The sequence below is a fragment of the Rana temporaria genome, chromosome 2, assembly GCF_905171775.1.
Source record: "Rana temporaria chromosome 2, aRanTem1.1, whole genome shotgun sequence".
Lineage (NCBI taxonomy): Eukaryota > Metazoa > Chordata > Amphibia > Anura > Ranidae > Rana > Rana temporaria.
In genome coordinates, this window is record NC_053490.1 from 103387440 (window position 1) to 103402480 (window position 15041).

At 42.3% G+C, this 15041-nt stretch overlaps 1 protein-coding gene across 1 annotated transcript in view; it reads right to left on the bottom strand.

Moving 5' to 3' along the window:
- The window catches only part of ITGB7 (integrin subunit beta 7), an 89345-nt gene that overhangs the window by 12196 nt on the left and 62108 nt on the right, over positions 1-15041 (bottom strand). The window contains exons 7-11 of the mRNA XM_040340677.1: positions 12824-12982; positions 9328-9423; positions 4658-4747; positions 3734-3871; positions 2991-3190 (exon numbers count right to left, since the gene is read on the bottom strand). Coding sequence (XP_040196611.1) covers positions 2991-3190; positions 3734-3871; positions 4658-4747; positions 9328-9423; positions 12824-12982 — 683 coding nt within the window. The remainder of the gene's footprint in view (positions 1-2990; positions 3191-3733; positions 3872-4657; positions 4748-9327; positions 9424-12823; positions 12983-15041) is intronic.

The following is a 15041-nucleotide window of genomic DNA, read 5'->3' on the forward strand; positions in this document are numbered from 1 at the left end:
TGTTTTGTCTCTGTGTGGTAGTGTTCCACAAGTAAAGAAGCAACATGGTTATTTGGTATTATGACAGGATTGCTCTTTGACCACTATCAAGTCCTGCATTTGAGATACGCCCTCCAACTCTTAATAGTCCTTCATTGTCTATAAAGGGGTTGAGTTTCCTTAGAGAACAGTTCTTTGGAATGCTCTTGTAATTTTGAAGACATTCTAGTGCTAATGCATAAGTCTCTTGTTGGATACAGCGGAGGATTACATTTTTCGCTTCTGTGAGCTCATCTACTGTATATGGCTTGTGACAATAATGCCAACCTTTACCACAACTTGGTCTTGTAGGGGTGCCTCTAAAGGATCTGGCTATGTGAACCAAGCAAGCTGTAGCTCTTTGTAAGTACTTCCAAGTGGAGAACTTATGGAAGCGCTTGGATCCCAACAGTTGGTTAGAAATTGTTGTATGTAGTGTGGAAACCTGAGGACGGATATGGGAGTCAGATTCAGGTTCTAACTGTACATATGCCTAATTTTCTGGAGTGGTAGGCACTGGCTTGTACAGAAAGGGTGATCCTGTGAGCCATGTAGTGTCTTTGAGACGGGATGCTGGCACAGACCTTGTGGCATGACCTGCTGGGTTATGATCAGTTGAGACATAACGCCACTGGGTGGGCTGTGTAGACTTCCTTATTCTTAGGACTCTGTTGTGTACATAGACATAGAATCTCCTTATTCCGTTGTAAATGTAGCCCAACACTAAAACTCGGTGTCCTCGGGTTCTAGATCCATCTTAGATGTAATAAGTTCTGCTAGTTCTACTGCTAGAACAGCAGCACACAGTTCCAATCTTGGAATGGTGGTTTCAGGACATGGTGCTAGGTTGGCCTTCCCCATAACGAACCCAATGTGAATTTGGCCCTTGATGTCTACTGACTTGAGGTAGGTTACTGCTCCTATTGCCTTGACTGAAGCATCACAGAATACACATAACTTTCTAGACTGAACCCTTGTAGGAGGAAAGTGGGTGTATGGTCTGTGTATGTGTAGGTTGGATAAAGTCTTTAAAGAGTCTCTCCATGTTACCCATAATGTCTCTTTCTCAGGAGGTAGTGGAGAATGTCTGTAGTAAGCTCTCTAAGCAGAATCTTACCTTGGACGGTCACCGGTGCTGCAAACCCGAGTGGATCATACAGGCTGTTGATGGTGGATAAGACACCTCGCCGAGTGAAGGGTTTTGGCTCTTGGTCAACCTGAAAGGTAAGGGTGTCAGTCTTGAGGTCCCAGTTGAGTCCTAGGCTGCGTTGCATAGGAAGGGAGTCTGTAGCTAAGCCAAGATCTTTGAAGTCACTGGCATAATCTTGAGAAGGGAAGGCCTCCATGACGACCTTGCTGTTTGATGCTATCTTATACAGTCTAAGATTTGAAGAGGCAAGTGTGTTTGAGTCCTCTTGAGTAGACTTATTGCAGCTTCAAGTGAAGAAAGTGATTTCAGACCACCATCTACATAAAAGTCTCTTTCAATAAACTGTGTAACGTCTTTCTCACCTTCTTGGGCAGATAGCTTAAGTCCATAGATGGCAACAGCAGGGGATGGACTGTTACCAAAAACGTGCACTTTCATGCGGTATTCTGTAATGTCTTTAGTAGGGTTATTGTCTTTGAACCATAGGAATCTCAAGAAGTTCCTGTGTTCTTCCTTGACTTGGAAGCTGTGAAACATCTGCTGTATGTCTGCAACTATGGCAACTGCTTCCTTGCGGAACCTGATGAGAACACCAAGAAGTGTGTTGTTGAGATCTGGTCCCTTTCGAAGGACATCATTTAGTGAGACCCCTTTGTGCTAAGAGCTGAAGTCAAACACTACCCGGATTTTTTTCTTGTGAAAAAAAAAAACACTACCCGGATTTTACCTGGCTTCTTGGGGTGGTAGATGCCGAAGATTGGTAGGTACCAGCACTCTTCATTGTCTTTTAGAGGTGGGGCTATCTCAGCATGGTCATCCTCAAACATCTTACTCATGAATGAGAAGAAATGCCCTTTCATTTCTGGCTTCTTTTGAAAATTGCGTTTAAGGGAAGAAAAGCACTTCAAAGCTTGTTCTCTGTTGTTAGCAAGACAGGGTCTCTGTGCTTTAAAAGACAGGGGTGCTACCCAGCTGTTTTCATTGTTTTTGTGGAATCCCGGTCTCATTATTTCCAAGAAGATATGATCTTCAATAGATGGGGCAATTTTGTGATCTTCTTTAGTCTTTTGGAAAACTGAGCATCCTAAATGATCTCTGTCTTCATCACAAAGAAGATTAGCAGTGTAAGGGTTGGAATGAATTGCACTGGCAGGCTTCTCTCTTATGAGGAATCTGTTGGTGCAAGTCTGAAATAAGGATGGACGCCCACCCTCTAGTGTCTTTGTAAAGAGAGAGTTCACGCTGGTTGGTTTGTGAACACTCCCTAGGCATACGTTGCCTATGATGACCCATCCGAGATCTAGCTTCTGGGCATAGGGGGAGTTGTGGGGACCATTGATTTTTTTTCTCACCTTGTGAACTCTGATGATGTCCCTCCCAAGGAGAAGCGCTATCTCAGCCTGGGGATCCAGTTCAGGGATAAGGTGTGCTATGCCCTTCAGATGTCTGTGATGAAGTGCCACCTCTGGTGTAGGGATCTCCTCTCTGTCAGTTGGGAACTGATTGCACTCGACTACAGTTGGCAGAGGCAGGGTTGTCTGACCATCAAAGGATTCAATTTAGTAACCAATGATAATATATAGATGTTCTGCTGGTGTTTTTATATCCGAAGGTAACAAATATCTAAAGTTGTGGTGTGTCTAGGCAGTATGCCTCTCAATCTCACTATCTAAAATTCATGCTGAGAGACCCACTACTTCTGCATTCCTATTGTGTTTGGCTGAGCTTACAGCACAAATAAATGTGTGAACATTAATGTATCATGTCAGTTAGAATTTAGTACATAGTCATGCATCTAAGGAGAGTAAGAATTCCTAATTACCTGCAAACTCCACAGCTGTAGTTACCAAGTCCTTGACTGCAGTGGCTGGATAAAATCTCTTCGTCATTACAGTTACAGTCACATACTGGCTCAATGTCCACACTCAGTTCCTCGCTGAATCCAAGCACCCTTAGATGGAAGCTCTGTCTTCCGTCCTGGCAGATCTTCTCATCTATCCATAATGTCACATCAAAATCTACCTGCAAGGAAATACACGGTATACATGGTACATGACTTATAGAATGTATCTTTAGATGATATGTTCTTACGCACAGGAAAATGTCAGTCTACCCATAGGTGATAATGTTATAGATTTTAGTGGGCTGTACCAAACACCGGTACTATAGATCTTTGGAGGAGTAGGATTGCTGCCAAATTCCCAGATACAAGCGCCTATCACTTTCTAACACAAGGAGTCTCATTTTTAAAGCTTAATTGTAAGACACCTGGGCATGGAGGAGGAGGGAACCAGGCTTCATTGCAGAGATATGGAAAAATACTACACTGGGAGATCTGCCCACGAATATTCACCCATAAGTGAAAAAATCTGATTGACATTTTAAATATTGAAAAGTCCACAATTTTCCATCCCACTTCCATCTAGACTTGACATGCTATTATCAGTCTCCCTGGCAGTGTATTAGATATGCTTGAGGTTTTTACACTTAGCATAACCCCCACATACTGGAATAAACCATTCAAGCTGCATAAAGTTATCATTGTTCCATCTAAAATTCACTTACCATTTGGTTAATTTTGACGCCAGAGCACTGCCCTCTTGGTTGTCCCTCACTAACAAGGGTAGGGCAGTGAGAATCATAAGAGATGTGAATTCCTTTTGGTAAATTTACATGTTCTAGGTTTACTGTGGAGGATAAACTCTGAAAAATAAGAAAAAATAAGAATCAAGGTAAAAAACAAAGTGCTGCAAATAATTAGAAATCATTCTGAATTTATAAAAGCTAAGATCAGATTGGTCACTGGTGCTAAGCATTTGAACAAATTACTGAGAATGGTCTTAAAGTGTAACCTTTGATACAGATATAATTATTAAGAATGTTAAGAGAGGAGGTTTGTAAACGAATCACAATATCCGCTGTATGAAAAATGGCCACTAGTATATGAACAAGGGAGATGTTGGGCGTCTTTTGTCATTATGGCAGATTGCCAGTGCAAAATTTATGCTGAAATGACAGTTTACAGAGACATAATAGTTAACTATTAAAAATAGATAAAAATCAATCATATAATGTACCTGTAGTTTCTAGTTTCGTTTTTGCATGTTGTTTCCTGCCTCTCTGCCTTACAGAGCATACAGAGCCATAGAGCAGTGATGGTTTGGAAAACGAAACTAGAAACTAGACACACAGTAATCACACCTCCTTGAAGTTAGTGACCACAGAGAGAAAGCTCCCAGCACTGTGTTCATCAGGAAACAGACAACCAGGAAGTGTGGAGATCAGAGAAGAATTACAGCAACTTGAGAGCAAAAACGTACAATGAGGACATGAAAACAGCACTGCATTAAGGTAAAGGAAGCTATTAAGATAAAAAAAAAATTCCTTTACAAACCGTTTAATCTAAAAATACATTACTACAGATGATCAGTAACTGTATGTTTTTTATGCTGTTTGGAGATGAGCTTTAACAAATTACAAACTGCTTACGTTATATGCTTGAGATATTAAATTAACCACATTACTGGAATCCTCGGTCAGTTCTCCAACTGCAGATTTAGGGATCAAATCACTCAGCTCCTACAAAGATATAATAAATAAAAAAGGAGAAAATAACCCTCCTATGTACCATGATGATATTTTCTTACTAAGCCCACAAAGCTATTATCCCACAATCCTACTCTCTTTGGGATCCTCCACATCTGATTTTTAATCCCACAGTGTTCCTGCAAACCTCCGTAGCCATGAGAACTTGTGAGTAAGTCAATGGAATCATTATAGAGTTACAGGGAGGAGAGGTCTTGAAACAACAATTTGTGCTCATGATTTTTTTTGTGGCAAGGTGTTGGACTTTCTTACTTACTTAAAGCGGGGGTTCACCCAAATTTTTTTTTTCTAAATTACATCTATCAGAGCCTGCATAGTAAGGACATTACATTTTGGCAGGTCATTTTTTATTTTTCTCTGTACATACCTTTGTATCCTGATGTTGTCCAGGGCTTCCGGGTTCCGATGACTGCGGGACTGGGCGTTCCTATTCTTCCGTTCGATGATTGACGGCTTGTGAAACAGGTGACCTGTCGCACAACAGCTCGTCAATTTCCGGAAATCTGGTGACGCGCGTTGTGCGACAGGTCACCTGTTTCACAAGCCGTCAATCATCGAACGGAAGAATAGGAACGCCCAGTCCCGCAGTCTTCGGAACCCTGGGGCTGTGAAAGGAACGCCCAGTCCCGGAGACATCAGAACGCGGAAGCCCTGGACAAAATCAGGATATAAAGGTAAGTGAAAAAAAAAAAACATGCCGAAATGAAATGTTCTTACTATGCTGGCTCTATCGTAAAAAAAATCGTTTTTCGGGTGAACCTCCATGTGACGGTATCGGTATGATATCCCCGTCAACGTTCCCTTCTTCCCATAACGAAAATCACCCCAATATTCCACGAGGAGGGATATCCCTGGAATCGCCCAGAAAGCCACACATGAGTCCAGGCTTACTGCTTGAACAACACAGACCTTAATGTTATATCACACAGCTTATATGTCATTTCCAAAACTGTTACAATGACAAATCTCCGCCCCCCTCACACTGGGGCTTCCATACAGATGAGTAGGTAGACACGACGGGGCCGATGCTGAAACACATTTTCTTTAGACAATGACATCAATGACGCTGAGCACTAGCTGTACTGAATACATCAACCAGACCGCTCGACCCCGCATATAGAGAGATAATTACCACAATGAAGCAATCAGAATAATTAACACAAGCCACTTAAACCCAGCTCTCCTTCACACAACACAATAGATCAATTAACCTTTAGAAATAGTGAGGGGACATTAGCACATCAATAACCTGGCTAGCAGGGAGCAGTAAACTGAGACATATAGGCAAATGTATCACAATGGCCCCCCTTTTGCTCCCTGCTTCCGGCAAACCCGGTTGGACCTTCCCTGGTCCAGTAGGGTTGACGGGTTCAGAGCTATTAGTCAGAGGTTAACTCCGTTTGGCATGACTGACCTCCCTTGGCAACTGCTTCAGACTCAGGTATGTCACCGGGTCGTCAGATCACACGCCGGTCAGTCCCCAAGTCTTTGTGCGATCTGCAAAGTCACCAGAAGTCAGTGTGAAGACAGCGAATGGGTCTGTGCGCCGCCGTCTAGGTGTCCCGCTATGGGAGGGGGCAGGTTATGGCTCTGAAGTGACAATCCCAGGAGATTCATAAAAAGAAAAAGTTATATTTGTTGAAATGCTGTAGCACTGGTGCTCAGAGTCCGGGGGGGGGGGGGGAATCAGAGCCCCATAAGGTCAGCCACCCCCTGCTCCCTCCGCAGCCGCCGGTTCTCCTCTTGGAGCTTCTCCAGCTCCATCTCCAGTTCATGCTGCTGTGACCTCAGGTGGTTGTTCTCCTCCTCCATGCGGCTTATGCACTCCTCCAGCTCTATGTACTCACGGATCAGCTCCTGCTTGCTCATGTCCTGCAGGCTCTCCACGTGGTCCTTCATCATCAGGAACTGGGTGGTGGTGTAAGGGGCCACCGGTGGGCCCTTGGCGAACATCTCGGCACGCATCTGGGACGCCCGCTGCGACTCCCTCTCCTCCAGTCGCTTCTTCTCCTCCCAGGTCAGCTTGTTATACGGCTTCCAGGACCTCTTCTTCTTGAAGGGTGGCCGGCGGTGCCTCTTTCTGCCCAGCTCCCTCCAGGGCCCCTCCGGCTCAGGGCTGTCGCCCATGACCAGCTGACAATGGTGTTCCCTGTTGTCCGTAATAACAGATTGTACCATGAGGGCTTCGTAAGGGGTGGCCAATGGTTCTTCCTGACCCAGCTCCTGGAGATCCCAAGCTGAGTCTACACAATGGGCTGCTGCTGGTGGGCGGTACCCAGGTTGAGACCAATTTGACCTGGTGTTGTCATTCATGGGGCAATTCTGCTTGAAGTGACCCAACTGTTTGCACCGGAAGCAGCGTTGTTCGTTGCCCTCCTGGCGATGATAGCGAGGGCTAGATGTCACCGGTCTGTTAGGAGGTTGGTATCTAGCGGTTGGTGGGTGTGAGGGCACCGTTTGTGGTGGAGGTTGTTCCTGTGGTGTGACCTGGTTCGTCTTGCGAGTATCTGCATATTCATCCGCCAACTTCGCGGCCTCTGGTAGAGTCATGGGCCTGCGATCTCTCACCCAATCTTTGACGTCCGTCTGGATGTGATTGTAAAATTGCTCCAGGAGCATTAGTTGCAAAATGTCCTCTGCGGTGGTGGCCTGGCTGCTGTTAGCCCAGTTAGAGGCCGACCGGGACAATTGGCATGCCCATTCCGCATAAGAGTCTTTCGTGGTTTTGCGTGAGTCCCTGAACTTCTGTCGGTGGGACTCTGGGGTTACTGCATAACGAGCCAGGAGCACTTCTTTAACCCGGGCGTAGCTATGGATATCCTGATCTGGCACGGTCCGGAAAGCATCAGAAGCTTTGCCTGACAGTTTGCCTGACAATATTGCAACCCAGTCTCCTCTAGCTATTCGGTGCAGGTTACATTGTCGCTCAAAATCCGCCAGGAAGTTATCAATCTCACAGTCCTTTTCATCAAAAGCTTTAAAAGCGCTAAACGGAATCTTCCTTGCGTCTGCTGTGCTGTACTCACTGTTTGGAGAATGTGCGGCTGCTTGTTGGACTGCTGCCAGTTTTAACTGTAGCTCTGCGTCTCTTATTTGTTTATCCTTCTGTAGTTCTGCGTCTCTTATTTGTTTAGCCTCCTGTAGCTCTGCGTCTCTTATTTGTTTATCCTCCTGTAGCTCTGCGTCTCTTATTTGTTTATCCTTCTGTAGTTCTGCGTCCCTTATTTGTTTATCCTTCTGTAGCTCCGCGTCTCTTATTTCTTTAGCCTCCTTCGCTAACAGGTCCATCACTTTCAGTACCACATCTGGCGTTGGGTTCGGGCCGAACCACGCTAGCTTCTCTCTCATTAGCTTGTTGGCTGGCGATTCCTCCTCCTGAATCACTGGTGTCTCCATCTCTTGTACTGCTGGCGTTGCTGCAATCCCGTCCTCCTGGTCTAGCTCCATTGATTCTGCTATGATGACCCGCTTGGTTTTGTTGCTAGCAATCCTTCCACGAACTTCCAGTAGTTCTTCCAGTGTCTGCTTGGAATCCGGGTGTGAAGGGGAATAGAAGGGAAAAATCCCACTGCTACCAACCAATTGTGACGGTATCGGTATGATATCCCCGTCAACGTTCCCTTCTTCCCATAACGAAAATCACCCCAATATTCCACGAGGAGGGATATCCCTGGAATCGCCCAGAAAGCCACACATGAGTCCAGGCTTACTGCTTGAACAACACAGACCTTAATGTTATATCACACAGCTTATATGTCATTTCCAAAACTGTTACAATGACAAATCTCCGCCCCCCTCACACTGGGGCTTCCATACAGATGAGTAGGTAGACACGGCGGGGCCGATGCTGAAACACATTTTCTTTAGACAATGACATCAATGACGCTGAGCACTAGCTGTACTGAATACATCAATCAGACCGCTCGACCCCGCATATAGAGAGATAATTACCACAATGAAGCAATCAGAATAATTAACACAAGCCACTTAAACCCAGCTCTCCTTCACACAACACAATAGATCAATTAACCTTTAGAAATAGTGAGGGGACATTAGCACATCAATAACCTGGCTAGCAGGGAGCAGTAAACTGAGACATATAGGCAAATGTATCACACTCCACTTTAAGGTTTCTTTCAGACAGCTGTGCCATGGTTTTACTGCCCCCCCGCCCAGCCACAGCTTTTTTAACTTGGGGTGTACAGTTGGACCAGCAGCACCGCCTGTCAGACTCGTTTATAAAGTTCAACACACCACAACCACCAGCCAAACGTGTAGCTTTTAGTTGCAAGACATTCCCCACTGTAAAATTGACATTCAGCAATTTAAAGTCCAAAAACAAAAAGAGCAAGTGTTCAGGTGCTCCTCCTGAATGCCTGCCAGCTGCTGCTATACCACCCTACACTTTTCAGAAGGCAGTAAGCAGTACCACTAATGTCAATGAAGCCCTTACACTTCTGTTCTGCTACCACTAAGCTCTACTTTTACTGATCTGGCTATTCAAAGAATAGTAAAGGCTAAGCCCACAGTATTAATGAAAAACATGTATTTACCTGATAGGTGGAGAGGACAGTGCTGGTAACTGCAAATATAGGCTGAATGTTGGCAGCTGAGAGTATCTGGGAAAGATGTCCCACAGATGGATAATCCTGAAAAATAAACATATTTAGACATTAAAAAAATGGAAAACAAGTATATACCATCAAGGCTTACATACTCTTCTCCCCACTTGGGTGATAGCTAACTTTCAGGCAGAGCATAATAAAATGTAGAGTTAAACACAGAGCCACATTAAAACAAACCTTTATTTTCCTTGTAGCACCAAAACTATGGGCAATAATAAATGCAGGCATCTAACAGGTACATACTTGTGCAGTTTTGCTGGGGCAGAGGTGCCCCAGTATCCCAAGAGGATACTGAGAGGGAAATTGTGACCTTCTCCAGAAACGTAACCACTTCAATACCGGGCACTTTTACCCCCTTCCTACCCAGACCAATTTTCAGCTTTCAGCGCTGTCACATCACAGCTCCCAACTATAGAACGCTACTATCCCGGAAGGACGGGCGGATAGTTGAAAGCCGGCCGGCTTGAAATTTTGATACGCGCATATGCTACATACATGTTTGTAAGTGCAATCTTTTTATTTTAATAAACCACAGTACTTCACCATGGCAGTATTTTATATATTTTTATGGGGACTATCTATACGGGAGAAGCATTGAGGACTCCTGAGATGTTGAAGGGATAGGTGCCTGACATCCAGCAGTGAGAGACCCCGGGTGGGGAAAACTAGCCACATGCTGTTACAATCTCTTACAGGAGATCAGTGAAGTCGGAGACATTATATCAGGGGTGGATGAACCTTTCCTGTAGGACCACATCATTTTCCTTGGGTGTTCTACCGTTTTCAGTCACCTTCTCATATTCACTGAAGGACATTTATGTATTGTGACCTTTGGAACAGCTTTCTATCTTCTTTTTTTCTATTATGGCTTGCTTTATTGTTATTCACATGTGAACTAGGTTGTTCCACATATAGATCTTTTTTTAGCACAAATTAATGGTATCTATCTATACAATTTTTTGCTGATTGATTTTGGGTCTACTACGTATCACTTGTCACTTAGGAGATATATTATTATTGCAGCGCAGCTATACAGCTTCCAACTGTCCCTGATTTAAAGGGACTGTCCCTGTTTTGGAACAATGTCCCTCATTCCACCTCATTTGTCCCTCATTTTAGTCTGATCTATATAGATGCATATAAAATGCACTTTTTATCTATCAAAAAGTGTTTCCCAGTCCTAAACCTTTCATCAAAAATTCTAAATAGCTGCATTTGTTAATTCAAAAGCCAAAATAAAGGAATAGTAGTGGTAAAAAAAAAGCCCTTGTGGGTTTAACCAATCTTGTCTTTTTGTACAATTCTCCTTTAAGGGGTGTGGCAAGGGGTGTGTCATATGCCTGCATGCTTTTGCTGATAGGTGTCCCTCATTTCCATCTCAAAAAGTTGGGAGGTATGTCACATTTTGAATGACAATTGTGCGGTCATAACACTGCACCCAAACTTAGTTTTTATAATTTTGTTCATACAACTAGAGCTTTCTTTTGGTGGTATTTAATCAGCACTGGGGTTTTTTTTTATTGCTAAATAAGCGGAAAAAAAGACTAAAAATGTTGAAAAAAAAAAAAGTTTTTCTTTGTTTCTGTTTTGCAAATAAATTATCTTTCTTCATACATTTTGAATATTCTGCTACATTTCTTTGGTGAAAATAACCCAAATCAGTGTATATTATTTAGTCTGTAGGAAAGTCCACAAACTATGGTATATATCTGAAAATTGATCAATCCCTATGTTCTGATGGCTAAAATGTTCTAAAATGGCTTGACAGTACAAATGCCCCCCAAAGGATCCCTTTTAGGAATCTAGACAGTCCAAGGTATTTAGTAGGAGGCATGGCAGGTTTTTTGAAGTTGTAATTTTTTTGAAAGTGAAGAAATGGAAAAAAAAAATTTCTTTTACATACTGCCACCAGTGCAGTACAGCGTCAACATATAACTGGCGATGATTCTTTTTTTTTTTTATTTATATATATATATATATATATATATATATATATATATATATATATATATATATATATACATATAAATATAAATATATAATATATATATACACACATATATATATATATATATATATATATATATTTTATATATATATATATATATATATATATATTTTTATATGATTTTTTTTTAAACCCACTGTAACATTGTACTACTCTGGGGAAGTGATCAGTATTTTTATTTATTTTTTACACATATATGAATTTCATTGCTATAAAGAAGCATTTTACAGAATTAAATTGATTCATTCAGTTCGTTTGTTTTGTTGTGATTAGCTGTGACTGGCCACAGCTGATCACAAAGAACAGATGGGCTGTGATTGGCCCAGTCTGTACCATGTGATCACTCACAGCTAGCTTGAAAGGAAGCCATCCATTGTTTAAAACTGTCATGTGACCTGCTGTGATTGGTTACAGTGGTCACATGGTACCAGCAGCATCCCAGTGCAGTGATCAGTCATCGGTTGTTTCCGGTGGAAAAAAAATAGCAAATGAAAAAAATATATTATGTAGCATATAAAATTGCTACACAAGACATATTGTGACCTTTCCTTTTCAATCTGCAGCCATTGTAATTTTCTGTAAGATCCTATGTAATATTGCAACCTGTAGGCGTTCTATGCACTGTTGGTGTACAGACCCTGCAACGTTTCTCATCAGATTGCTGAGAGTGCACCAGCTAAATATAATGAACCCATCAGTATCCAAAGGTAATAGAGAAGCAAACAACTTATTTGGGCTTTGGGGCTCCCATAGCTTAAAATCTACTGTAAGGTATTTACAGGCACCTGAAAAAGCCTGAGCATTTTTTATGGTGACAGTTTGGGTAATGTGGCTACAAGGAAAATAAATGTTTAAATGTGGTAAATATTCAGGGCTGGTACACAAGCTACATTTCCCCCCCCCCCCAACTAACAAAATGCTTTACCAAATATCTGTTCTTTTGCAAGCACTTCTTAGCTGATGCACTTTACATACTTGTAAGTTACATTATTTATCCAGAACAATACAATACAAGGGTGGGGTAGTGAAGGGTGGCTGTGCAGAACTGTATCTGGCAAATACAGGTTTAGCAGCCTAGAACAGTGTTTTTCAACTCCGGTCCTCAAGGCACACCAACAGGTCATGTTTTCAGGCTTTCCATTATTTTGCACAGGTGATTTGATCAGTTTAACTGCCTTAGTAATCACCACAGCCGTTTCATCTAAAGGAAATCCTGAAAACATGACCTGTTGGTGTGCCTTGAGGACTGGTGTTGAAAAACACTGGCCTAGAAGGTTTGTGAAAGATAACACTCTTATCTTGCCTTACATCTATCAATTGACAGTCATCTAATCCCACAATATTTCTGGCTGTGCTAGGAAAAAGCAGTGAATAAAGTGAATGCTTAGCTGTACTCACGTATAGGATTATACTCACATACATATTGCTTTGGTAATATTCCCCATTTTCATTTAGGTGGCAGTGGCCATCTGTTGGCATGTATATGCCAGCTAATTTCCCATCTCCAGCCATATGAAAGACATCATCTGAGGCATATACTAAGAGACGTGTAACATTCCTCCAACCAACGTGGTCCTGTGATACAGATATAGATGGTGGAGAGTATCATCAAGTAAGTTATCACAATTTATAAAATGTGGGTAAGGTACATCGATTTCTACTCCTGTTGTTCGGGGGAAGAGAGAACAAAGCAAAAAAGAAGAGAAAAGAAAGAAAAGGGAGGACAATCTTCACCATTCTTCTCCCCCCGTTCCCCTCAAACCCTACTTGGTAGTTACTGTCCATTTGGGCCAATTTGCCCTCTTTATTCCTAACTTGGACAGGCCTGATGATCAGATATAGATATATGGAAAGGACCCGCACTCTGGAATCCATCCAAAATTCTTTATTCGATAATCACCAAGTACAGAGTAACTGCTAACATTTTTCGGCGAAGAGCCTTGATGACAGCAATGCTGTCAACAAGGCTCTTTGCCGAAACATGTTAGCAGGTACTCTGTACTTGGTGATTATCGAATAAAGAATTTGGATGGATTCCGGAGTGCAGGTTCTTTCCATATATCCATATTCCGAGTTTGTGATGAGTGGGAGGTCATCTGAACCTCGCACCCGGAGAGAAGGTACCAGTAACCAACATGCATATTTGGAAGTTTTCACAGTTAGAGCGGTGCTACCCTGCGAGATGATCAGATATGGACTCCTGTAGCTAATTTACCATGTCTGGAATGTTTATATAATATTTGAGCCCAGGCGTAAGTTATGAACACTGTGGTTCTAATTGGTTCAGGGGGTGTTCCTGAACCTGTGCTATGTATCTTTATGCTCCTTATTTTCATAACTTATATCTTGTTGAACTGTACCATATACTACATATTTTATTGATTTAATGTTTGCTGCTATGCCTGTCTTATCCTACAGATTTCCTATTCTTACTTTAAAATACCAATAAAACATTTCTGAAGGAAAAGAGGGAGATGGAGGCAGAGGTATGTTTACGGTCTTGGAGGGTGTAATTAAATAATTCTCACTTTTGCTGCAATTGCAAGTGACCAGAACTGTTAGATTACTGGACGATTCTGCCAGATGTGGATCAAGGAACCGATATTTGGGCATGAGAAAAAGACTTTCGTGCTCAACCCTGGTGAATCTGATACAAATGTGTGAGTGACGGTGCTGCGGCTAAGGCTCCCGTGTGCCTTTCAATTAAACTGTATGCAAGAGCCAGCACTTGTCCTTGAGCTGTACAATCCACTTTATTAACTGCAGGGTAAAACCACAGACATCACAGTGCTAACGTGTTTCAGCCAGAAACAGGTTAGCACCGTGATAACTACAGTTTTACCCTGACCGTACAGCTCAAGGATGAGTGCCGACATTTACATACAATATCTGGGCAGCCTCTAAAACAATCAGGGAAATAACCTAAAAGAGCTCAAGCTATATGGGCAGGAACGTTGTTCTACTGCATTATACGTTTATAATAAGTTTATAATTTGTTTCTGTAGCAATTACATTATTTAAACTCTTAAGCTGACCATAGATGATTTTTTTTTTTTGATCAGACACAGGGCTGATTAAAAAAAAAAGAACAAATTCCCCCATCCACACAGGTAAGGTGAATAGAAGAATCCTCCAGGAGAGACGGCTCCAGCTCTGCAGCCACTGATCAAATGAAAATTTTCCAACATTCTGATTAATCTAATGATCAACTTTTGTCAAGCGAAAAACACACATTTCATGGCCAGCTTTAGACAAGGCTAACCTAGATATTTTTCCACTTGCCATTCAATAGGGATTTACTGAAATTTTACTCCTAATCGGGGAGGTAATTATGTGTTGTGGAAAATGTAGAGAACTTTATTAAATCTACTGGATGTCAGTTTAAAAGAAGTGACGTAGTCCTTCAGCTTTAGATCTCGGAAAATTCAATTTGTCACTTCCCCAACTCATCCACTCAGAAAATGCAATGCATTCATTGAGAAAATTCAAAGCTTTCTCTGAATAGAGCCAATGCAGAGTGGGCACCCTTCTGTGTTTACAATTCAGCAGACCAGTTGCTCAGCACGGGACATGGAAACTAGTGGAGCCAGAGATCACTGAAGTAGTGGTGTCTACTATAGGGAATTCCAACAAA